At 48.5% G+C, this 27,050-nt stretch overlaps 1 protein-coding gene across 1 annotated transcript; it reads left to right on the top strand.

Annotated features, from left to right (window-relative positions):
• The first annotated feature begins 780 nt into the window (after window positions 1–780).
• LOC122394223 (transcription factor GATA-6-like) lies at window positions 781–27,037 on the top strand. The gene is made up of 8 exons (XM_043390957.1): window positions 781–895; window positions 11,837–11,937; window positions 12,861–12,962; window positions 16,515–16,726; window positions 19,529–19,693; window positions 20,656–20,848; window positions 21,186–22,311; window positions 24,764–27,037. The coding sequence occupies exons 2-7, from the start codon at window positions 11,859–11,861 to the stop codon at window positions 21,623–21,625; spliced, it is 1,191 nt and encodes a 396-aa protein (XP_043246892.1). The 5' UTR covers window positions 781–895; window positions 11,837–11,858; the 3' UTR covers window positions 21,626–22,311; window positions 24,764–27,037.
• Window positions 27,038–27,050: the final 13 nt, after the last annotated feature.

Genomic DNA, 27,050 nt, shown 5'->3' on the forward strand with positions numbered 1-27,050 from the left:
CTTTGCAACTTGCCAGTGATGTCAAGACCGTAACGTAATTCCGAATAGCTTTCTTTTTACGGGTCTCCGACTAAGGCAGTTCCTCCGGCGGATATATCCTCGTTCCGCCCCTGAATTCCTGACTTTGTCCACAGTCCGGACGTCAGTAGCCGTTTTCACGACGGCCATCTGGTACACATTTGGTGCACATCTGATGCAGATTAGGTGCAGATTTGGTCAAAATAGGTTCATTGTGTCTCTTAGTAGCTATCAGCTAGGGTTGCACTAATTGCTTATATGCCTGCTTTGCCATATTATTAGAGAGTATCATCGATTAAAACACTGAAATAAATTCATAAAATAAAGATGTTTGCTGTAAAAGAGATTAGGTGCAGATTTGGTCAAATTAGGTGCACTCGCCGGATAGCCCGTCGTGAAAACGGCTAGTATGAACCAGGTGAAATCTGTAGATGTTCTGCTCTAGTATATAATCAGTTCCAGTCCTTATCCACGAAATTTTAGTTGCTGTGTCTCGTATCTGACACAATCAGCGAGTCTGAATCAGTCCCCCTTGCTGCCGTTGCGGCGTCCTTCGCCGCCCGCCGCTGCGCCGCTGCCGCCCGCCGCCGCGCCGCCACCGCCGGTCACCGCCGCCGCCGCTGCGCCGCCGCCCGCCGCCGCCGCCCGGCGCGCTCGGTCACCGGCGCCCAGCGATGACCGCTGAGGTGAGGCTCCGCCCCTTGGCGGAGGCCCCGCCCCGGCCGCGGCGCGACGCAGCCAGCTGTCGACAGCGATAGTGAGCCAGAAACCGCGGCCCGATACGGCCGGCCAGCCGCCGATACAGCCGGCTCGCCCCCGCCCCGCCGCCGCCGCCACCGCCGCCGCCGCAGCAGCCCTATCGGATCGAGAGGTCAAGGTAAGAGAGTCAGTTGAAGACGAGGTCGTCTGTGGGTTATGGATTGTGTTACTAGACGATGGACCGCAGAATAGTCAGGCTGAGGTCCCAGTGCTTCCAGAGGTGTGAGACGTAGCGGTTTCTTCCTCTGCATTGAAACACTGCGGTACGTATTGTGGTGGTCTGCTCTTCGTTTGGCTCTTGCTTACTCAATAGCGACGACAAGTTAGAATATCATGAGAAAATGATGTCAGCACTTTTACTGACCACGGACTGACAATGGGCTTACACAGAAGTACGGCAGGGCGCATAGCATGTTTCAACTCAGACAGGGGTGGATTGCGCCGAGCCCGGCAGCGTCGATATAGGATCGGGGAGATCGATCGTAACTTGACAGAAATGAAGGGAGAAGAAAACTACTGATCTTTATCTTTATCTCGACTTTGGGCTCGATGGGTATTGCGGACCCCTCTCGTTGTCCACCCTGCACCCAGTGCTTGTTGCTTGCTCGGCTGATGCTAACTTCTGTGTCCATCACGCATCTCCTCATTAGAGCGTTCCTTCTTCCCAAGTTGGGTGGAGACTTCCACTGGCGTCCAGCTGGCGTCTAACCTAGCAGACGTCCAAGTTGGCGTCGAACTTGGCGTCTAACTGTTGGACGGAGACTTCCAAGCTATACTCTGTCCCGTTTCAAGCTTGCAGCCGAAGTGCCCTGCTGAAAGCAGTGCGTGATTTCTGTATATACAGTTCTTACATTGTAAGACGCAAATTCTTGAGCGGAGGTGCGATCTGCCGAAGAAACTCCGACCCAAGCTCCGACCGCAAGCTTGATATGGAACAGACTATAGACGCGTCTAAAGTAAGCTGTCGCCAGATAGACGCAGCCGCCGTCCAGCTAAACGCGTCTAAGACTTAGACGTGTCTAGCTAGACGCAAAATGGAAGTATCCACCCAATGGGTGTTTTTAAGCACATGCTGATAAAAATTAAAGCAATCACGAGTGGAAGGCAAAAAAAAAAAACGGATTTATTTTGCTGATCACTAAGATAATTCAAGCCTTATCTATTAGCTTCTAAAGCAGTAAAGTTATAAGTACTTCCCTTTTGAGCAGCAGCCACGTAGCGCACTATTTTCATTCAGCGGGCGATGCGGAGACATCCACCAATCATGTTCAAACGGGCTAGCCACGTCCGCTCATCGGCTGATTCGGCAGTCACTTAGCCTCTGTTACGGATGACCGTGAGCCATGAGGAATAGGCGTCATCCCGTTGCAAGTTCCAAACCTTATATCTTTGGCTAGGGCTTGAGACTTTCTACCGTGCACCCCTCCTCACTGAACTGTGAGTTATTGAAATGGTCTTGCGAATTCTGAGTCAGACCTAACAGCCTACCTTATTCACACAATTTGGTGAAGTACCACTGTCCTTCCACTATCCTTATCAATGTTATCTGTAACAAGCAGATAAGCTATCACATTTGCTTATCACGTATTTCTTATCGGCATAAACAGTTATAGGAGTTTTCTGCGTGACGTGATAGCTTGACTATCTGACCGAGCCCAATGTGTTTGCATATTCCATCGTTGGACTATCCTTAGAGATTAGATATTTTCAATAGCATTTGTGCTTTCATCTATATGTATTTCATGCGTGAACACATTATCCTAGGCAAGCCGTATTTTATTGTGATTATCTGATTTTTAAAACAATGAAAAAAAAAACACATTAGGTAACTTAAATGCGCCTGAAGGCAGAATTCTGAATTTTCATGGATTGATCGCACAGACCTTTGGAAACGCGACTCTTTTTGAAAAGAAATAAGACACGTTTCATATTAAGAAAATAAGAAATAGCCTTTGTGGTAATGTGGTTAGTTGCCAACATCGCAAAATAAGCGACCTGTATTGATGAATGAGTCTAAAGGCTGTTAACGAGTATTTCCGAGGTGTCTGCGAGAAACCTCTTCTCACTTTTATTAATTAATTTCACTCTATATGTTTTAGGGCCTTGATTTCATTGATGTTTGTATTATTCAAAGTTATCATTCCAACTAAACTCACCGCCTGATCATGGCACTTGAATTTAGAAGTCCCTCACTCAGCAATGCTGCAACTGCCATTTATCCAAGCTATTTGGCAAGACGATGCCAGTCGCCAACTAAATCTAGAGTTATGTCCAAGTTCTGTGATATATGACTGACATAACTTTTAACTGGCAAACTAACAAATGTAGCAGCATAACTTCTAACTTATAAATATCATAGCTTCTGACAGACATGTGCATGGATCCGAGAAAATGGATCTGTGATCTGATCCCACGGATTCTGATCTCGGATCCGACGGGAGCATAGATCCAGCTCTCAAATTTATCGAGAGATCCGTAGGGATCACAGATTCGAGTCTCATTTTTTCTTGAGATCCAGTGAGATCATAGATCCTCACTTATTTTTTGTCAGCACAGAAAAAAAACACTTGTTGCAACGCATAAACGTTCTGTTTGAGTGATTTTATGTCCTCGCACGTCATAATCCATAGTTTTGTGGCACTTACGAGTATTGACACAGAGACCCTTTAAAACATGGTTTCAAATGTTGTGCATGGTGGGATCCACTCAGATCATAGATCCATGTTCTTGATTTATCGTCAGATCGTATGAGATCATAGATCCAAGATGAATTTTTCACGCCGGATCCGATGGGATCATAGATTCTAACCTGCAGTTTGCTTCGAGATCCACTGAGATCATAGATCCATCGCTCGGATCCATGCACATGTCTGGCTTCTGAAATGCTACACCTAAAGAATATAACTATCTTGAGATGCATTGGTTGGACTAATTTTCCCTAGAGAAGTAAAATGTAAGTTCTATCTATGTGAAAAAGTAATTAAGTCACCGAACTGAAATCACCCGTTTTTCAATGCCAAGTAGTACTGATTGGTGCAGACGTAGTCAACTTAGGTCAGTTTGGAATCAAATGAGAGCCTTATTGTTTTACAGTAGCTGTTCAGCCTGGGCTAGAATTATCTGCAGTTCGTTATACCGAGGGAGCTTCCCAACTTTATTTGCATACCATCGTCAGCGTTCGTGTCGCTATTCTAAAGCTGGTTAAATCGAATCGTTTCGACTTCCGAACAATTTGCTACAACAAACGATTGATGCGTTTGCTGACAATGGCATGCTGGTAAGTGTACAGAGCTACCGAAAGGTCACGATATAAAAACCTTCGACCATGCACTTGCACTATGGGCAAAATAAAACCTTCTTCATTATTTTGAACTCCACAAGATGCCAAAGTCAAGAGTGAATATTTATAGACGGAAGTCCACATTGTTGAATCGAATTCCAATATTTTACTGTTTAACTACACCCAGTTTCGACTTTGATGGGATGTAATGAGTTATCGTAGATTGCTGCGGCTATTTGGTTGGTTTGCTAAGCCTGTGGAAACTAACAACCGAATAATGACCATAGCCACTACTAAAGGCTATTTTTGCATTTGTATGCCCGCCTTTGAATGTAAGAACGATATCTATATCATTTCACCTTGATTTATGTTTGATTTTATGCAATGAACATTTTCGGCCACAGCCTATTTAGTGTTCATGTCACTGGTGTTGACGGGTTGTTGTGACAACGCTTATCCGTCTTAGTAGCCGTTTTCACGACGAATATTAAATGCACCAAACGTGACCAAATCTTCACCAAATCTCTTACAACTAATATCTTCATATCTTAATTCATTTTAGTGTTGTTATCGAAAATAATACCTGCTAATTTGAAAAAAAAATCGGTATAAAAGCAACTGTGCAACCCAAGCTGATAACCCAAGCTGAAGCACATTGAACCTAATTTGACCAACTCTGCGCCAACTCTGCACCAAATTTGCACCACCAAATGTGTACCAGATAGCCGCCGTGAAAACGGCTGTTATTTGCATGCTCTGGTATCCAAGCAGGCTTTTGATGTCAATACATACATACATACAATTCCTTTTCTGTGCTGCACTGCCATTAGTTAAAAAAGTAACGTTCAGCGCTGTGCGAACGACGCCTTCGCAGATCGTCCAGAAAAGATCATGTAGCCGGGTTCTCCTTCCAGCCAGTTGTGCGTTACTGTGATATAAACCATGGTAACATAGGTAACGCTGGACAAATTCAGCATTCGGTGACGGTTCCTTATTCCGTTTCTTGTTGAGATCATACGCCATCCGGTACCCATATTCGAATAAACTAGACCCACGAAAGGGACATGCACAGGCATACGTAACCTTACTAATATTCCTGAGTTTGTGGAGAAGCTGCAAATTATTATGTATGTACATTTTGAATATAAGAGGGCCCGCTCGAAATAGTCTCGCAAAAACATAAGATCTCAGGTTATTTGTTACAACAAATATTTGTTACCTGCATCTGGCTGAACAGGCCGTTTCTGAAAAAAAAATATTTGTGATTCACTCAGATCGCTTATCTTAGGATATCTACCATAGTCATTCTTCCCATGCAACACCATAGGTGTAATGTTGTAATAAAATACCGCAATTATTGGTAGGGCTCGAGCCCTACCAGGCCTTTATATCACGGCACCCATTTCTTTTTCATCCTGAGTGTTCTTGGCACTCGTGACACATTATCGGGGAGTCCCGTGACCCGTTGGCTTTGGGCGCTACAAGGCTAGCGCCTCACCACGCGCTCGCCCAGCGTCGAGTAATGTTGACTGGCTGTGCGTCAGTTTTCGTCACAGCGGCGCCACCGGCGTCATGGCCGCCGCGGTGCGCCGCTTTCGTCACACCCTGATAACGGATATCATCGGAATGCCAATACGACGGTGATCGTCTGATGATAAGGCACAAAGCACTGGCTCACAGCCGTCTGCAAGATCCGTGTTCGTTGATCTTGGCTGAATTCGTTGTCTCTATTGTTAGCATCCCTTTCGTGGTTTTTAGAAGAACACTTCTGAACTTCAAATTATCCTTATAAGGCAAGTAACTCGTACATACTACTGAATATTCCACTATTTTGTTTTCTTCGAAGGGTGTCACTCTTCTTTCTGTACCTATTCCGGTTTTTTGTGTGTTTCTTCTCAATGCTTTTGATGAAATGAAAAATCGTCTTCATTTGAACACAATTTCAATGTAACTTTTTATTGTCACTACACGGCAAGATATGTTCTTTTATATCCATGCAAATTGCAAACCATAATATTCATTAAAAAATGACATTCTTAAAGGGACCCTCCCACCTTAACATTAGTTTTGAGTTGAGATAGCCAAGTTTGCGGCCAGGCTCAGAAACCACCATTTATCCTGGTCGCAACCCCCGCAGCTTTATGGTGTTCAAGAAATTTCTTCCCTTTACTTGCAGGGTGGGACCAGCTTGGTCCCTATCTCTTAACCATTACGGGAATCTGATGACGTCATCAGGCTTTCGAACGTCCGTTTAATGTTTGACTAAAACGTTTTGTAGCACGCGGTGGTACATGCTGCTTTGCGCGCAACAAATGCCGCACTTTCAAATAAAGTCGCTAGGAACAGCGGAGATCCCAAAAAGTAAACAAAAGTAAAAGTCTAATATCTTGAAAACCGGTGAGTATTTTTCGATGGAATTTGGTAGATATTCGTTTTTGCTCTTTCTGAACCGAGCGACATCACTTTCATGCCAATTCATTAACTTTTTTGAAGGTGGGAGGGTCCCTTTAACTTGCGCTGCCTGCCTTGACCAGCTTGTTTCGCTCTCCACCATGACCCCACCGACCGGTATACGTTCGTTCGTTTCTCGGCCGTCGCGTCCGGCCCAGTTCCTTCCGCGGCGCGCCCTGTGGACTGTTTGAGCCTGCTCGCCCGGCCAGCCATGCGTTGAGCGACGTCACAGGGCAAATACGGATACCGCCGCCCACCGCCGCCGCCGCCGCCGCCGCCGCCGCGCGCTGCTCCCGCCGCCGCGCCGGCCGGAAGCCCCGTGCGACTCTGTTCCGGAGTCACAGGTGACGTCGATGTCGCGCGGACCGGTGTGGCCAGCACTTCCGGCGTGTAGCGGTGACTCGTGCGCTGTGCACCTTGTGGGCGCCTCCACCACCCAAAGCGTAAAGACCAGCCGCCACCGTCGCCCGAAACCAAAAGCCAAAGTTCGACCATCGCCGCCGTTGCTGTTGCTAGATCCGATGTTGCACCCACTAGCGACAGAGGCAACTGTAGCCGTTTTCACGACGGGCTATCCGGCGAGTGCACCTAATTTGACCAAATCTGCACCTAATCTCTTTTACAGCAAATATCTTTATTTTATGAATTTATTTCAGTGTTTTAATCGATGATGCTCTCTGTTAACATGACAAAGCAGGCATACCTAAACAATTAGTGCAACCCTAGCTGATAGCTACTAAGAGACACACTGAGCCTAATTTGACCAAATCTGCACCTAATCTGCACCAGATGTGCACCAAATGTGTACCAGATGGCCGTCGTGAAAACGGCTAGTGTGAACTTGCCGATAATGAAAATCTACACACCACTTTCACATTTCACAACCTTTAACGAATATTGGTATAAACGTGCATCTTGGCATGTGGAATGGCCGTTGGTTTGCCCCCTGTGCGATGGAGGGTAAATGCCGCTCGGGTGGGGGTTAAAAACAGGCGTGGCGGCGGTGGGGTAACGTGTGACGGTAACGGGTGACGGTGACGGCGCGGTCTCCCTCGCGACTCGGCGGAGCCTAGCAGCGGATGTTGGCGGCACGTGGCGGCCGGCCGACTGCGGGTCGTTTGCTCACCGTTTTTAGGCCGTCACTAGGCGACACTGGGCCGGAAGTGACCTCCGCGGCCGGGCTCGGTCGGACGGCGAGCGGCGATGAGGGAAAGCTCGCAGCTGCGCCCGCCTGCCTGCTGGCGGGTGTGCCGCGCCGCACAGCGCCGGGGCAGTGGCTCCAGCTGGCGATGCTTTGCCTGTTAGCCGGGTGCAAGTCGCAGTGGTGACTGGAGAGAAATGTCAGGTGTCTGCTGAGCAGTAAGCGACAAAACGTTTATATCATTGACGTATTCTTTGAACCACAATGAACACTTATATTGCCTATATGGCATTCAACTCCGCTACGGCTAAACTCTAACTTGAGTTAGTTTCCAGCAGTTGGCACTACTGACATCTACGCTTTCAATTCCTAGCATAAAGTAGAATACACCTTCTGCCTTTGCGCTATATCGGCACTTACGTTTAGGTCAAACCCATTCATTCTTCAGTCTCAAGTATCTGTATTGTTTACGTCCAACGTTCTACGCTCACTCTTGTGACTAATCCAATGTTTCTTACAATATTCGATCGACTTGATATTTTCCCCTCCGTCCACGGACAGACTTTGGACGGACGTTTTCTGTTGCTTGCTGACGTGTCGCTCTGTACCGACGCTCTCTGCTCGGTCGGTCGGGGCGGGTCGACCGGCGCGGCGGGTGGCTGGCAGGGCTGCGGAGTCGGAGTCGGAGTCGGTGTCGGTCGGAGTCGACAATTCTGACCGGAGTCGGAGTTGGAGTCACCGGGAATCCATCGACTCCGCAGACCTGGCACGACTGCAGAGTCGGAGACGGAGTTGGAGTCGGTCGGACTGGATAAGTGTGCCTGGAGTCGGAGTGGAGTTGGCTTTTGAAAGCCGGAGTCGAAGTCGGATCCGTCGACTCCGCAGCCCTGGTGACTGGTGACCAGTGAGCTCTGTCGCTCGACCGGCGCGGGTCGACCGGCGCTGCTCGGTACGAGGTCCGTCGGCGGCGGCGCCGAGGCCTCCGGCCGCGTCCGGAGGCCTCGGCGACCGTCCGCAGCCCGGCCGTCGACGCGCGGAAGTCGTTTCCGCTCCGGGGTCGGCCCGGGTCCGGTCCGTCGCGGTCCCGGGTCCTGTTTCCTGGAGCCGGCTCCGAGTCGGCACTGGCCAGGATCTGGCGCGCGTGTTTGCACCATTCTTTGTTTGGGGTGGCGGCTAGTGTTTTCAGTTCGAACTCGGAGATCTGTCATTGACCCGTGCTGGCCTGAACCAGCCCTTGTGTCAACGTTGGCGTGGATGGAAATCCTTTGGTAGCTCTTACCAACGGCATTGCAAAAATTTGGCGATTTTTTCTCTTTAGATAAGCCAAAAGCCTTAGCGAGTATTGATACCATACCAACCAGCTATTTCATGTTCGTGGGTGTTAGGTAACACGCATCTCTACAGCTTTGCAGGTGATAAATTTGGCTTCCATATAGGACGTCTTTGTGGACATTCATCATTTGCCGTTCTTCTAACAGGCAGCAGGTATCTCCCCCAGGACTTACTGATAAATATATTTTTGAAGCGAGTCATATCCACTTATCTGCAAAGCTTTGATCAGAGACTATAAGACAGAATCTTTTGCAGCGAATCTAACATCCTGTGCGACCGCCGACCTCCTCGCTACCCTCCAGCGACCACATCCTGTTCGCGCCTCCCCTCCCCTGCCCCGCCCCTCGGAGCTGTGGTCAGGGGCCGCCATGTCAGTGATGCCTCCCCCCTCTCCTACCCCAACCAGACAGCAGAGACATCTGTCGACAAGCAGCGCAAACAGGATAACACCGGCAGGCAGTTGCAGACACTCAAGGCCACTGCGAAATGGCGCCTGGCGGAGTGGCCTATTTCATTATTGCTGGCACGAATGGCATGTGCTTGATTCCGTCATCCATTCAAATGTGCATTATTGCGGCCTGACCAAAAATAACACGCTGACATGACGGCGAATCTTTATTTCGAATCCGGGCAAATCCGAAGGGTTGGGAGAGCGAGGCCATGAAACCCTTCCTCCGCCTTTTCATCGTCAGACCTCAGGGTGATCTGATCGGGCGTAGGTATGTTCTTCCTTTTCCGCGCTGATAGTCAATTCACCAAGGTATAATCGAGCATGGGCAGTTCCAATTGGAACTGATGCCACTCGGGAGAATATTGAGGTCGAGGGACGACGCGGCCGAGGGTTAAGTATATCATCTTCCCCTATCTTCCCCTATATATGAGCTTCCGTTTCCCTATCACAAAAAGGAAAAAACGGGATGTCTAAAAATGAAATGAATGATATTTTGTAGGTTGTTAGTAGATAAATACATGAATACATTCATCCCACAATATAGTTATGTCCCAGGCACACTTTATGTTCAATAGTCCAAGAAAATTAGGTAGCAGATACCCACCTCTCGAATGAAGGCCGTCCCATCCCAAGCCTTCTACGAAGCTGTTGGCACCTGGCAACTTGGGTGTGTAGTGTGGACCTTCATTAGGATTCATTGTGTTCTCATAAAAAGCAATTTGCATCTAATTCAGGGCTGCGGAGTCGGAGTCGGATTCGGAGTTGGAGTCGGAGTCGGTCGGAGTCGACAGTTCTGCCCGGAGTCGGAGTTGGAGTTAACGCTGCCGGCTGCATGGCTCAATAACGTAATGCACTGCAGCTGTTTGATTGACGATACTGCACGCTAGAAATTAGATTTTGTCGAAAAAAGGCAATTTTGCTGTTTTGGACGAACGTTTCAAGAGAAAGAAGCAGAAGACGGTGAATTCTCCAGAACTTGCTTTTCATTCTGCATGTTATTTTCAACGAATATTAGCAAAGCAACGCCAAGCCTTGGCACGCACAAGGGATCGTTTCAGGCAAGATAAAACATCTCCATTATTAACTTCAGGATCATGATATGAATTTTAATAGAACCGTCTGGAGTCGGAGTCGGAGGGGGAGTCGGAGTCGGAGTCGTTTTTTGAAGCTGGGGTCGGATTCGGAGTCGGAGCCACCCTAAAATCTATGGATTCCGCAGCCCTGGGCCATCTACATATATTTCTTTGGGCTTATGTTAGGTGCATCGACTTAAAGTGACACTCCCACCTTAACATTAGTTTTGAGTTGAGATAGCCAAATTGGTGGCCATGGCCTGATAATACCGGTTTGGGCACTCACAACATCGAGAAATGATTTAATTCAGAGATATGGAATTTCAAACTTGCAGTTTTCGGATTCTATGGGGCTAATGCATTGGTATGCCCCTTTAGAATTTGTGACGTCAGCGGAGATCTAACGATTTTTAAATATTTTACTAAAACGTTTGGTAGCACGCGGTGGTATATGCTGCTTTGCGCGCAACAAATGCCGGACTTTCAAATAAAGTCGCTAGGAACAGCGGAGATCCCAAAAAGTAAACGAAAGTAAAAGTCTAATATCTTGAAAACCGGTGAATATTTTCGATGAAATTTGGTAGATATTCGTTTTCGATATTTCTGAACCAAGCGACATCACTTTCATGCCAATTCATTAACATTTTTGAAGGTGGGAGGGTCCCTTTAATGTCATCTCCTTATCTTTAACTGTCTACTATGTACTGTCTATAATGTGTTGATAAAAATCATTGAAGACATGTAATCCCGGGAGCTGAATGAATCCTCGAATTTAAATTACTCCGAGACAATTTAAAAGCTGTAGGTAGTATTATAATATAATGCACATGGAAAGCTAGTTTTTTTTTGTATAGTTTAGAGTACCCATCTAACGCTTTATGGGTATGCTTATTTACAAATTGGTATTAACTAATTGCTTGAAGTGGTGTTGACGGCGTAGGTGCACTGTTTTCACGGCACAAGACACTTTTTACGTTTCCATGGCAACACGCTGCAATTCCTTTCTGCAAGACATGTCAGGGCGCTAAGGAAAGCGTTTTCCATGAAACCTAGCGCCTTGATATTTGTTTTGCTGCCATGCAAAGAACACGATTATACCATGCACATTGTGCACTCAGAAGGTATGTCTCAAGAACAAAGCAGAGTGACTTGCGCAACAACAATAACTTAAAAAATAATTCAGAATAACTCAGAAACCCAACATATCCTGCCTGTGCCTATAAAGACTAGTAACTGTTTGCTGGTGATGTTTTGCACGAGGTCAGCCTGTTGCGCCGTACTTTGATGTCGTTTTCTATGCTGTATTTCAATGCCGTTCTGTCCCGTTTCAGATTTGTCGGAGGCAGCCTGACGATGACATCCACCGCCGGGGAGACTCCAAAACTCCTCCCCTTCGCTGCCCTGCGAAATGCCACATCGGTCATACAGTCGCGTAAGTATTCTTACTCACCTGTCCGTGATTTGGAAACGAGATATCAGAGCCAAGCAAATTGATACTCATTAAGATAAGTAAAACGCCTTTTGGGCGAAGAACGAGCGAGCGAGATAGTGAGCCCTGCACGTGCGAGTGCAGACATTAGTGTAGATACAGAGTAGAATGTTGATCTTATCATTCGTTCTCGTTTCTCACATCCCAATATATGTAAAGTGAAAACATGCAATGATAGATAAGTACAAAATATTTGCTAGGATGCTACAAGAGCGACATGTCGACCTTATGGAAAAGCGTAGGTAGATAAAAATCATGTTCTAGGCATTGTTGGCTAGAGAGCGTAACTTTAAAGGTTAAAACGCACACGACGCGCGCTTTAGCCAGACAAATAGGTATAAAGGCCTGGCTACACTATGCGTTTTCTGCGTGCGTTTTTTGCGAGTTTGCGTGATTTGCGGAATATCGTTCTAGAAAGAAACGACATTACGTTTTTGTTTTATGTTTTCCATATAAACTTTTAATTAACATAAACGTTTTATTAATTTTTATATAAATATTAAAGAAGTTTAATTAATAATAACCTTTTTTCTAAAACGATATTACGCAAAACCCGCAAACACGCAAAAAACGCACGCAGAAAACGCATAGTGTAGCCAGGCCTTAACCTGAAAATTGCAAATGCGTGTGCCGCACTTGCATTGCTGTCTTTTCTCGACTCTTGCACAAGAAAAAAGCTTTTGCCTTAGGAACGCCTTGTTATTTCCTTGCACGCTATTAATTCATGCGTAGCCTTTTTATCATTTTGTTTGAAAGCGAAGCAAAAATTATCACGTGTGCCGATTTACTCATCTTGTTCCATTTAATTGAGACCCCACTTCATTCGGTTTCACTCTCTGTGACCCTTCTTCGGTCTTCAATTTCAGCCATCAGCTCCACGTCTCGGTCCTTGTACCGACCCTCTCAGCCGCCCCCTGACGTGGCGCCGCAGCACGACGGCTGGCCGGTCATGGACGCTGCTCACCCGGGTAAGTCCTTCACCCAGGGGAAGTCGGGAGATATCTGCAGAAGTGGGGAAACAACGGTGGACTGCGCTAGAGACCGAACATCACTCGTAACGATTATAATTAGAAGTTACATTTCCAACGGATTGAATTTTTGTTTTGTTTTTCACTCTGTGCGCCATTGATTGAAAAGAAAGTGTGTCTTGACAATTGTCTCGCCCATGCTTCCATGTCCTGTAACCTAGCAATACGGCGCTGGGTTGTTTTTCTTAACTACCGCTGACAGTTTTGTTTTACATTATTAACCCTCCACCCTCCTTTGTAGGTATTCGATTGTGTGTCGCTTGCACTCGTTCCATCATATCCTACCCCTTTCAATCCCTCTCCATTTCATCAACTCCTATACAGCCCCATTCCACCCGTCTTATGCTGATACATGCACGTTGCACAATGCACAGTGCACATATCATTCTAATACGGCCTGCTCCGTCGCGGCCCGTCGCCGGCTACGCCCTCTCAGCGCGCCCGGCCCGCTGCGCGGCGGTCTGGCCTGGCCCATCCCGCCCCGTCCCGTCCCGCCCCGGCTCAGTCCGCCTGATAAGATAATGGGATCGGGCAGGTGTAGTACCGAGGTGTGCCCACATCGATCGCCAGCGAACAGAGAGCGCTATACGCGGCAGTTAGAGGGCAATTTCAACACGGTGGTGGGGTACTTAAATACCACTGCGTCGCTCAGATGTCAGTAAAATCGTGACGGAAAGCCAAAGGCTTGGCTTTCTCGATTCGATGATCCATGAAAGGATTCTTTTTATGAAATTGCATCAGAAAAGAGTTTTGGTCAATAAATGCACAAATAATGTGTAATTTCATGCAGCCTGGGTGTTGTTTCAGTGTTAAACGTACACGTAGTGGAGGCTAAGTATACACATACTGCAGGTATAGGCTGTAATACCAGCCAATACCATTGAAATGGTAAATAGTAAATACCACTTCAGCGAAAGTAGTAGGCCGACAAATCAAACTGCCAGCCGTGTCCGCTAGAATGAGCCCCATCGCTTATTAGCATCCCCGCCAATATGGTCACCACAAATCGTACACGGGAAAAAGAACACATGATGTCATCATTCTCACACAGTGCCTGTTCAGAGCCTCTGTGTGCTCGATCGGAGCGAGCGCCGTCGCCGTTCTGCGCTCGGAGCCCTCCCGTTATCATTCTGAGCTCGGATCCTATCAGACGTCGTGTTGAACAGCGTCGTTATCTGGTGTGGCCGCTTGGCCTCCATCAGTATCGTGGGCTCGAGCTGAGGGCACACACGGCGGGCCGGTGGCGACAGAAAACAAACCGGCCTCAGGTGCGCCGGGCGACACGGGAGTGGGACGCGGGAGTGGGATTGGGGACACGGGAGCGGTGGGGAAAGGGACACGGGGTAACGTTAGAGGGCACTGGGTAATGGAGGGACACGGAGGTGACAGGGAAGCGCACGGGTGAGGTGAGATTGACACACGTGAACAGTACCTATGTATAGGCACGGGATGATGGAGGAGGAAAACAAACCAGTCGGCGGTTTTGCTTGATCACCTTATGCAAAGAAACTCACCGCGTCAAATGTCGGGTAAGAGGGAAATGCATCTCATTTTACGGAAATTCGGGGACTTTGCCGGCCTATTTTCTTTGCTGAGATACGACGCCGTCAAGTGACGCTTCACGGAAAATGCCGAAACAGCACTATCCTCTTCCGCACGTCAAAGATTGGCGGCGCTCGGCGCTCGCGGAAACTCCCCGATACCAGGAACCACCGGAGCTCCACTTGTCCGCCGATCTTGGGACAGTGCTATCAAATATCAGGGCACTGTCGGCCATCTGCTCGCCCGCCGTGGCTAGCACCCGGTCGTGCTGTCGACACGTGTAGAACAAACAGCCCCATGCGGCGTGACGAGGATCCTCGTTTGCCGGAAAGTGCGGTCCGACACTTGGTCTGATGCAGTGTTGAGCACCTAACCTCCCGGCAAGTGTAGGGGCATCTGAGGGGAGGGTTCATCAAGTGCAAGTTCCGAAGTCCACGATCCGCGACGTCGTCGCATATTACGACCGTCGACCATGACATTATCACGAACCAGCCGTCCAGATTCTAAGATAAAACCACCGGCGTTGGCGCTGGGCAGTCAGGATTAATTCCACCCCACGTTGCATCTTTTCTCGTATTTCGTCGCGCCTCGACCTCGTTTCCCTCTGCCCGCCGCTGACGACGCGGCGACACCATCGGACGAAGTTCCGGGAAGTGGTTCGGTAAAGTAATCTTGGTTCGGTCTGCGGGAGAGGGCTACCGGCGCAGCCGGCGCCCAGCGGGTTTCCCTCGACTTCCTCGGCAGGCTGCATCGCACCAGCGCAGGGGCCCCAACTTCCGGTCAAAAATAGACCAACCGCGCTACTTTCCTCCATGCCCATGCAGGGTTTTTCTGTGATAAGACTGAAGTATATTTGCAGCTGGTTTGGATAAATTCATTGCAGTCGTGTAATTTATTGCTGCATTTTGCCTATTTGATTTGCCCTATTTCAAAATGTGGTATTTTCAGTTTCAGTTTCAATGTTATCATGTTTTTTATTAATGTTACTGTACATTTACCTTTCCAATAATGATGCTAGTGTAAGCAAAACGAATCATGTTCAATCTATCAATTAATAATCTACAGGTGTAATGATGTCATCCAGACGAATTAGCTCCCTTCTACCCGCCTCACTAAGATGTAACCTCGCCTTAGATGTAAGCAGGTGTCATCTCTGTTTTTCATCTTTTCGATCGAGTTTTGCAGCTCCATGTGACCTTCATACCCTCTGAGCTTATGAGCCCAGCTCCAGGGGCTTACCGAGTATGGCAATGAATAGTTTCGCCTGCGGTGATGATTTCATTACTTGATAAGTGAGGTATATTTCGTTCGGTGACCGTTTCTCCTTCCCTGCATCTTTCAGTCCCAGCTTGAATTGACAAAGTACCTCCTTGAAGAAGCGTTTCCGGTTTCATCATTCGGGGTTCCGATGTTCTTTCACCTGTATGCGCCTCAATCACCAGGATAAATCCGTCCTCAAAGTTGATAACGTTACTGTGACACATCGTGTCTGATAACACCGTGCTCAGACGCTGCAAGATCCCGGTATATGAACCCACCTTTGTACCCATGACACATCGTAACATCGTAACTGCCTTGCAGCCTACTGCTACCCAGAGAGCCGCGAGTGTGTCAACTGCGGAACGGGCAACACGCCCCTCTGGAGGCGAGACATGACCGGTCACTACCTCTGTAACGCGTGCTCCCTCTTCTCAAAGTCAAACGGCTTCCACCGTCCGCCGCTCAGACAGACCGTGAGGCGGCTGGTGAGTGCTGCTCTGCCGCTCGCTGCATCCCTGAACTGAGTTCACAGCACAGCACGGCAGGCCGCACGAATGCGCCAGCGACTGAGCGACCAGAGCCTGTAGTGTGGTGCATGACCCTCCGTGGCGCTCGCTAAGGCATGTCTCTCGAGGTAGGACCCCCGCTGGACGCTTGTGGCATGACCCGCGCCGTCCGCGGCTGTTACAGCTGGTCCCAGCGAGCTGCAGCCGCTGACCGCGTCGCCGCCGTCGGATGCCGGGTGTCTTCTCCCGCCGCCGCCAGGCACACCGCCGGCCATGTGCCTGCTGACGCCCATGGAGCCGTCGCCGCCGCCGCTGCTGCCACTGAGCACCGTGCTGCCGCCGGCTGCCAGCGCGGGCGCCGTACCCTGCTCCCTCAGCGAACACCAGCAGAAGGTGGTGAGCAGACCCGCCAGCGCCCAGAGGGAGCCGGAGCCCGCCCCTGCAGTTATCGGCGCAGACCGGCACATAGACAGATAGGAACAAATAGCACTGGTGGTGCCCAGTCTCACTCATAGGCAATGCATGTGATTGAAATGGCATGTAACAACAAAATATAATTTTTTGTTAAATGATGGGCAATTTTCATACAAAGAAGTATATATGATGGAATTGATTCTGAAGTATGCTAGAAGTGCTCAAAGGGTGTCCAAAACCTTTAACAATGTGTTGGCTCCATGCATTCAAGTAGGGGAGAGTGGGGCAAAGCGGCCACCCTAACGCTTCTCACGGTGCCAACGCTTGATTTTTAAACTTGGAAAGATTCTTTCTATACCAATGTGATCCCTATTAAGTTGCCTTTCATTTCAAATGCGTTTTATTTCCAAAGGCGTTCACATATGGAAGATATTGACAAAACTTTAAACCTATGCATATTGGCCACTTTGCCCCATACCCTGGGGCAAAGCGGCCACCGGCGTCTTCTCAAGTCCCGATATGAGAAACAAAATAGTTGCCTCATGTACGACTAGGGTATTTGATGGTGACAAGGTTTAACCCTCGCCGGACCTATTGGTTTTCTACATACGCGCCGGCCGAGGGGGGGGGGGGCGGGTACGACCCCCCCCCTCGCCGTTTCGCCCCTGGTGGAGCTAGCGCGTCGCGGAAAAAACGAGCGTGTGCGCCGTTACGAGACGCAGAGATTGGTACCCCATTTTAAGGTCCTAGGTCAACTGGTGACCTCTGAGGTCAGGTCAAGTGCCCCAAGGTACGGTTCAGTTTTTGGTGAATAACTTCGCAAAAAACGGCCGCAGAGCGCCGATTTTGGCAGCATCGTGTTTGTCTCGCTCAGGCGCGTCGAATGATATACTTTTTGTCCGGGTCAGGTCAACTTGGGGTGTTGACCTCAGGTCAAGGTCAGGTCAGCACCCCCAGGTCACGAAGTTGGTCGAAAGGGGTCATGTCGCATATCATTCGATTCGGCAGGTCTTCCTGAGTCCATTGGTGGCTTTCCCGGCTCGCTAGCTCAATTTGATCAAGAGTTATTGACGAAAAACGAATATGACCTTGATGACGTCATAAATGACGTCACGCAAGGTCAACATTGCAAAAGTGACGCATCTAACCTTGCAAGGAGTGCATCAAATCACGATTCTGTGTGCTTGAGATAGTTGGAGATCGTTCCCGGCGCCAGAATAGCAGTTTTCATTTTTCCCCATTGACTTATAATGGTGAGGTCACGAAAATGACCTGACCTCATATGACCTTTAGGAAAAATCCGAGATATACAAGTTGTGAGACTCATAATGGATACTAGATCCTGCAAGTTTCATTTCCCTGTGACATCTCCTCTGGCAGTGAGGGCGTTGCGAAGTTGCGACATCTGAAGACCGTGCAGAGGTTCACTTATGACGTCATAGGTCAGTGACCTGACCTGACCCAAAAATGCGGTTGGTGTCAAAAGATGCGGCTTGGATCAAAGGTCAGGTATGCCAAGTTTCAGCTCTCTATCGCCAGCGTGTTCGGAGCTATCGCGAAAAAACCCTATGGGGGGGGGGCGGCACCCGCCCCCCCCCCCCCCCCTCGGCCGGCGAGGGTTAAGCGAGGATGGATGTTTGCTTTGTTAGCATCCCACCTGTAGGTAAACAAAGAAAGGATTTTCATGAAAAAAAAACATTTAATGGCATTATTTGGTAACTCATGCAACTGAAAAGTGGCCAAGATGAATGCATGACGACACATTTGAATATAAATAATGTTTTTTATCCAGATGGAAACAACTTATGGCCAATTGGGGGGTGGCCACTTTGCCCCGGCCACTTTGCCCCGCGCATACCGTCCGAGACAAAAATATTCCAGCTTAGCTATTAGTGGGGTAAAAAACATTAAAATTGGTAGAATACATGTACGATAACAATGCAACGCATGGACAAGAACGCTTATAAAAATTCCAAACGGTTATGAAATAACATAACATTTAAAAATTGTAAACATAGTTGGTAACCTGGCAAGAAATGCTTTTCCGTGTTTCACAGAACAGTGGTGATGGGCTTGAAACCCCGGTCTGGCTCATTCGAACGACCGTGAAGAGAAGTATAATTGGAAACCATAAATTGGAACTGACGCCAGCTATGAAGGGCTAAAACGATGGGTGGCCGCTTTGCCCCGGGTGGCCGCTTTGCCCCACTCTCCCCTACAGGGCACAAGACAGAAACCATTCAACACATTTTAAATTTCAATCGCTATGCTCCCATTCGCGTGATTGCAAATCTCCCTCCCAGTCATTAAGGTCGGTACGTTTAGCTTTATCTATTGGCATGAGGCTATGGAACGACTACATGCTTCGTGCAGCTTATGCTAGTGCATATTGCATAGTTTCGGATACAAGTGGCAACGCATGCTGGCTGCCGATGGCATTTTAGCTGTATGGAACGCATGGTAGGCTATTTAAAAGGTTGGGCTAGATTAGCAATGCTGCATCGCAACAATGATGCCTATCGGCTATCAATGGCTATCCGGATTGCTGCTACTACGTACATACTTGTATGCTATCAGGCAATCGCAATCAATGCCATTCTGTTTTCGTACTCCATTATTTTGGTTGTCACAGAGCTGTCAGCGTCATAAACGTGGTAAATCTAATCGATCATTCAATCAATCATAGATGACTTATATAAACCCACACCATACGCCTTTTAAACAGTTCGCTGTTGACAGCCTGACATGACCTGACCTGACACGCTGTGATCTGACGTGCGGCAGTCCATGTCTCGACGTCAGGACCAGTCCTGCCACAACTGTCAGACCATGAACACGTCTCTGTGGCGGCGGGACGCCAACGGCAACACGGTCTGCAACGCCTGCGGCCTGTTCGCCAAACTGCACGGACACAACCGACCGCTCAGCATGCGCAAAGACGAAATTCAGGTGAGCTCCACACTAGTCCACAGTCCACCCACCACTCATGGACGCGGTAAGAGGACTTCTGGAAAAATACGCTTTGTGGGTGCGCATTGATATGTAATATATTTGCTTTATGCACGTAAATGTTGATAAATCTCCGCAGACGTAAGCGTTCCAGCTCCCCGAGCCTAACGTTACGATGAAATTACCGCTTTCGCGATGTCAGCACGCTTATTTCTGAGCTAAACGGAGGATCGATTGTGGCTCCTGAGATATGCCGTTGAAAAGGATCAGAATAGAACGGTGCAAATACCACGGTTCGAAGCCGGCGATATCTCTTCTACATACATATATATGCGTGTCTGAAATAGAATTTCCGTTTACCCGCGCTGAGTTAGAAACGTGAATGTTGTGGAATTTTTAAACGTTAGTTTTTAAACGCCAAACCTTGAAGCTCTTCGTCTTTCTTGTCAAAGCATATTTCGATCAGCGGCACTTTGCAAGTCAATTGTTGCATAGCTTGTTCATACTATAAATTGATTATCAATATTGCGGTAAAACGTGCCTATGTATTGTACATTGTAGTCTTAGCCCACTGGCCACCATTGACTGGAAGAGAGGGTGCTTAACGCCCCCTGCCGACTATTCGGGATTACTGGAAAGCTAATAGGAAGCAACATGATCTCATCGAAACTATCTGTAGCTTTCCATACGTCATTTGACCTGACCTCAGAGATCATTTATCAAAATCGGGCACCGGTCTCTCCGTCTCGTAACGACGCAAACTCTTGCTTTCTCCGTGAAGCTCCCTATACCTAGATCAGGCCGATCAGGGACAATGTGATGTGTGTAGTGGGTGTCGGGAGTTCTAAAACTCTCTCCTCTCAGCCATGGCGTACATAAAAAGCAGCAGTCCAGCGAGGGGTTATATGGTACTTGTATGTACACATAGCACTGCTAACTGGACCTTTCTCTCCCCTATCCAGCCGAGGAAGCGAAAGCCTAAGTCGGAGGCGGACGGCAGTGGCCGCAGTCGTCGGAGACGCAACCAGGCCAGCCGCGCCACCATTGGCGTCGACATCGTCAACCGCGCCATGAATGTCGTCGGTCTGACGCAGAACGGGCTGGGCATGGGCTCCATGGCGCAACTGACCCAGTCGTCAGTGATCAACCCGCCGGGTGAGAGAAACGTCCGGGGCGAGGGACGCACTCAGTTGGGAGGCATCGGCAAGGGCCTTGTTCTCTGAGGGCTTGGGGGTTAGGGACTTTGCTATTTTGGATGTATGAAGTACCGAGGAACGAAGCAATGTGCTCCTAGATTGTTGGGGTTATGCGAGCCTGGACAAGCTTGAGTTACCCATGCAACACATGAGTGATAAGTATACCTCCTTTGTCACCATTGAAAGGTGATTGGATACTCTCTGTGCTGTCTTTTTTTTAGTTTAAATTGACAATGCGGGGCACGAAGGAATGCCATGGTTATTGGTAAATGATGGCGTCCGGTCTGTTGTTTCAGTATACCCTCGAGACGACCGGAGCCCGCCCTCCATGTACCACCCCGCCGTGCCGCCGCCGCCACCGCCGCCGCCCGCCGTCGCCTCGACACACCTGATGCTGCCGGCGCTGTACAGCTCCCATTCGGTGACATCACCCGCTCCGGTGACGTCATATCCGTCCTCGGCACACCAGCCGCTGCCGTCCTACAGCAGCGTGAGTCGCTACCTTCAGCCGGAGCGAGGCCCGTCGCCCACCGGCGCCATCTATCGACCCGACAGTCCCGCCACCTATATGCCGGGCGCTAGCGTCTTGCCGAGTAGCTCGTTGCATATGGCGACTACGGCGCTCGATACGTTAAATGATATTCAGGAGATGGTGGCCTGTGACCTGGGCCTAAGTGAGCGCGCCCCGCCGGTGGCGGCACATTGCGGTGCCGAGCAGTACTATCAACACTATTAGTAACACTAGGCGGCGCTGCAGTCCAGGCTTCATCGGTAGGGAACTCGCCGAGGCACTCCGAATGCCCATTTCACCAGCGCTTATATCGGCTTTTGTGATGAAAGCAGCCCACAGTGCGCAGACCGAAGTAATCGCACTATGTGGCGCGATTGTTTCTCGGATAATCACGCCACTGCTTCTTCTTGGTTGTGTTCCTAGTTGAACTGAAGGCCAGGAGTTTGGACATTGTATGATGCTGGACAGTGGACATACGATAGATCGTATACACAAACACTATAATATGAGCCATAACCATTGCCAGTGCTAGTCTGCCAGGCTCAGTGATCGTAAGCAGTGGCCAGTAAAATGCGGACCAACATTTGTCGAAAGTGAAAATGTGGAACCAGTGACTTCTAGTCGCACACCACCGAACTGAACTGCTTCGTCGTTATATTTAGACAAATGCATGTGCTTTGGGGCTATTTGTTACGCGGTTATTTATGGTTCTTGCAGAACATTGATTCTCGCTGCCTGCAAGCAAATCTGCATTGAGTGCTCGGAAATTGGCTACATTAGATCGCGGGAAAGCAGATTTGTACCTACTCTGTGAAACGGCTTTCAACTGAACGAAGCACAACGTAGCTAAGCAGGCGAGAAAACCAAAGAGTGTCAACGCGTATCATTGTCGCCCTTGTCCACTAAACGAAATTTGTATTTGTATTTGTATTTTACATCATCGGCACTCTTCCACTCAAGGTGGCTATTCCGAGCCCTCGTCAAAACAGTAAGCGCGTTAAAAAGACACATAAACAGTTAAACCTGCAAAAGTATAAAAGCACGCTAAAACTAAAAGCACAGCTAAAATGTTTGTATGGTCGCCTATCCATCTAGCTGACTAGGTGACTTTTAATACCTTTCTTAAAGCGCGGACCAGACATGACCTGAAGCTCCGTTCCTATAACATGTTCGTTGTACAGTTTACACGCTCGCTGCTTAAAAGTTCTTTGGCCAAGGCTGGTTCGAACACGCGGTACATGTAAATGACCGGACTGCCTAGTCTGGCGCTCGGAAACATCTCTATTGTACGATATGTCCTGTCGCAGTACCTCAGGCTCACCCCTGCTAATCACCCCGTGTAGCAGACATACGTCGTTCATGTCAATCAACGCACTGACGGGGAGCCACTCCAAATTCCTAATCACGTCGGACACATGATCATACTTCCGTCTGCCAGATATCACTCTGGCAGCAAAGTTTTGCACTTTCTGCAGTCGCTTTAAGCTCGTTTTGCTGGCACAGCCGAATACCTGACTACAATAGCGCACATGTGACATGACTAAGGCGTCCAGTATAGTCGGAAGTACACTTGGAGGAAGCACATGCCTGGCGTGCATCAGGCCGACAAGAACGCCTAAACATTTGGTGACGATATAATCAATGTGTGGTTCAAAGGTCAGTCGGCTATCAAAGATTACACCTAGATTTTTAACAGTTGACACCGGTTGCAGAGTCTCTCCCAGGAACTGCACTCGGACCGGATCCCTCTCGGCAGCCTGTAGCGCCGATCGGCCTCCGGCGACCATCATCTCGGTTTTTGCAGCGTTTATCTTCATGCCGTTCTGGAGAAAGTAGGTGGCCAGAGTGTCCAGGACACCCTCCAGTGCAGTCTGGATCTCTGGCAGCCTCTCCTTGGGTCCTGAGACGACCAGCTGGGTGTCATCGGCATACCTGGCCATCCTGACCAAACTGCCATTCACCTCGGACGGCACGTAGCAGGCGGCGCCGATGGAGGCGATGTTGTACAACATCGGTCCCAGGCAGGATCCCTGGAAGATGCCGATGTTGATGGGGAGCAGCGTCGATCTCTCCCCTCCTGGCACTTGAACACACTGCTTGTGTCCGGTGAGATAGCTCCGAAACCAGCCCGGGTCTATCTGAAGCAGTTGAAGTTGATTCAGCAGGGTTTGATGGTCCACAACATCAAACGCGCGGCTGAGATCAATCAGCGTCAGGATGCTGATGTCGCCCCTGTCTGCTGCTTCCAACAAGCTGTCGTTCACACTGACGAGTGCTGTAGCGGTGCTGTGCTTTTGTCTGAATCCATGCTGCTCCAGGCTATACAGATGGTTTCGGTTTAGATAGCCATCAACTTGACGGCAGACGACCTTTTCGACAATCTTACTGATAACAGGAACGTTGGTGATGGGTCTGAAATTTCCTGCAGTGCTCAGGTCACCTTTTTTGTGCAGCGGTATGACGACTGCGGTCTTCCAGCTGTCTGGTACCGACTCCGACACGATGCTCTTGTTGATTATTTGCAGCAAGATCCGTCCAACAACGGGAAAGCTCAGCTTCAGCACCCTGATGTCGATGGCACCATCAGCGAGCGATGATTTGTCTGGCAGAGAGTATATGATGCGTCTCAGCTCCTCCAGAGTGATCGGGGTGAGTCGCAATGCGTCAGAGTGGACGCGAGGGAGACGGGCAGCCAGAGAACGTCTCCCAGACTCCTGGAACGTCCGGATGACGGCCTGGTGTGTTTCCTCTCCCACGGTGGTGAAGTATGAGTTGAGGTCATCAGCTGACAAGTTCTCAGGCCGGGCCGGAGCGCCGCGCTTCGGCGCAATAACTGCACGTAGCTGCCGCCAGAGGCCCGATGACGGAGCTTCTTCGACTCGCCGAGAGATGTCGCTACGGTAGTCCCGTCTGATAGCGCGCTTCACTTGGGAGTTCAGAGATGCGTACCTCTCCTTGTCATTGGCAGCGATGGCTTGTCGACGTTGGATGATCAGGTCACGGGTGTCATCTGAGATCGGTGGAGGCGCTGGATTCCGTACTTTAACCATTTTCATAGGGGCATGATGATTGAGGACGGACTCAACTGCGTGGATGAATTTGTCCCACTGGATCTCACAGGAATCCGACCTGGGAACTCTCTGTACCCAGTTGATGGCGTCAAGATCTGCACGGAACTGTGTCGTATCGAGCCGCCTCCAGTCCCTCTGTGTGCGGTACACAGCTCGTGGTTGCCGGTAGCGAGGAACGCTGATTTTACCGAGCAGTTTACGATGATGTGCAGTGTAATCGCATATTTCCACGTTGCACTCTGCGAAAGGTTCATTTCTGGATCTTGAATACAGAATGATGTTGTCTATACAAATAATGTGTAACAACGAGGACTCCAGTCCTTTTTAAGATCCGAACTATGAGATTGCAATGGCGATGTTTTAATTTGCGGATAACTATCTTCCGTTACATTCGACTTGATTTGTGCATCTGTCTGTAGTTATCTGTATACATTGATTCACCGCACGGCGCACAGCGCACTGCCTGCCGCCTGGCGTGCTGAAATAATAACTATAAGTTGATAACAATACGAAATTCAGCAGGCATGTGATAACAAAATACGTTCCACAGAGTGAAAGTTCGTAGATGCGTTATAAAGGTTGTGCCACGTACCAGCGTTGCCTGTAAGTGAGGACAATTCGACTGTCTGGCTGCATCCACATAGCACTGCGTGCCTGACAATGCTCGGTGGCCAGTTGCGTTTTTTGACATCCCACCACGCTACTTTCATAATAAATGTGTCTGCTTTGCATATATTCATCTCTCGCACATCTGTCATTCACGCTATGTGAAACTGTTTCGTGTGATCAAATGCAAATGAGGTCAGGCCCGCCCCCTAATTTCGTTTGATTGTGACAGATATATCCTGATCAAACAATTAAGTGCCCTTGAATTACACGCCTTGTTATTTAGTTGGGGTTAGGCGATCACACTTATGCTAAACTAAAGCTGTGCAAATGCGTGCCTTGTACGGCCAAGTCCAGCATGCGGTTGTTAGTTTTATAAGAAAATGTATGAGTGACATTTAGCGCTTTAGCATGCATGTTAGTAATTGCGTTACATACGTGTTATGGTGCTGTCAATTGGATTGTTCTACGAGTATGCGTTTCATTTTTCATTAACCCGCGCCCCAGTGGCGGTCTCCGCCAACTTCGCCCTAGTGAGGGGGGGCATATGTTACCACCCACCTCTAACTCAAAAACTAAGAGGGCTAGAAAGACGCGGTGAAAAGCAGTCGATAGCTCTTGATGCGTACGTTTGAAAGTATTTCAGTCATTTTTCATCTTAGAGCAATATTGGGGTCACCAGAGGTCATCAAAGGTCAAAATTTGCGAATTGTCATTATATTTTTCAGAAAATATGCCATTATCTCAGGAACTATGATAGCTAGAAAAACGCTGGGAAAAGCAATCGATAGCTTTTGAACTCTTCTTTTGATAAGGTCATCATCAAAAATGACCTCAGGTCAACGGTTTAGCCTCCAGAGGGCAAAAACTCCAAAAATAGCTGTTTTTAAGAAAAGTGTTTTTCGACAATAACTTTTGACTAAAAAAAGCTAGGTCATTTCTAATGCCAGAATCGTGTTCCTCTCGCCGAGACGCGTCGAATGAACTATACTTTGACCTTGAAAGGTCAACTTCAAAATTTGACCTCAGGTCAAGGTCATGACCTGACCGAAAAAGGTCATGTTGCATATCAGTCGATGCGTCTCGGCAAGACAAACACAATGAGGCCAACCCCAGCGTTCTATCTCTTTCCAATCGAGAGTTATTGGCAAAAAACTGTTTGTAGCCTCAAATGACCTCGGATGACCTTTCAAGAGGCTATCAGCAAAAAAGACACCTTGGTTGTCACGGGTGGTCCAAATCATTGTTATCCTGAAATATTTGGACTGTTCCAATGCGTACACACGGATCTAGAGGCATTTTCGTTTTTCTCCATTGACTTATAATGGAAAGGTCACGCCACTGACCTGACCTTAGGTCACGCATATAAAAAATCCGAGATATACAAATTGTAGGCACCCATAACATCATGTAATCCACCAAGTTTGAAACCTCTCTGACAAACACTGCAGGCTGGACATGATTGCAAACTTTTTTTTTAGGCTTGGTCAGTTAACTTGACCTAGTGACCTGACCTGACATGACCTGGGGTCAAAAATTTCACACATTGTCCAAAATTGATGTACCAAAAGCGACCCCAAGCAGCGCGGCGCTACGCGCCGCGGTTTTTTATTTATACGAAAAAAACGCGACAGGGTGGTAACATATGCCCCCCCCCCCACTGGGGCGAAGGTTAATCGTCTCAAAACCGAAAAGCGATTAAACAAGCGATTAAAGAAGATAAAATAAGCGGTTTTATTACTTGCGAGATGCCTGCTCCAAAGCTGAGCTTACCTGAGCTGTGTGTGGGTATGCGACTGTGTAACGTTGTCCTCTATGGAAATGGAGCGAGAAGGCTTTTGTTCATTCGTCCTCTATGGTTGAAACTGATACGAATTGTCGTGTGCGTTTATGTATTTGTGACGGTATGTTACGGCTGGGCGAGAGTGGCTCTCCTATAAATACACATCTCATACGAAGAGAGGCATGTGTAG

This window comes from Amphibalanus amphitrite, unplaced genomic scaffold (assembly GCF_019059575.1).
Source record: "Amphibalanus amphitrite isolate SeventyFive unplaced genomic scaffold, NRLGWU_Aamphi_draft 000580F_arrow, whole genome shotgun sequence".
Classification (NCBI taxonomy): domain Eukaryota; kingdom Metazoa; phylum Arthropoda; class Thecostraca; order Balanomorpha; family Balanidae; genus Amphibalanus; species Amphibalanus amphitrite.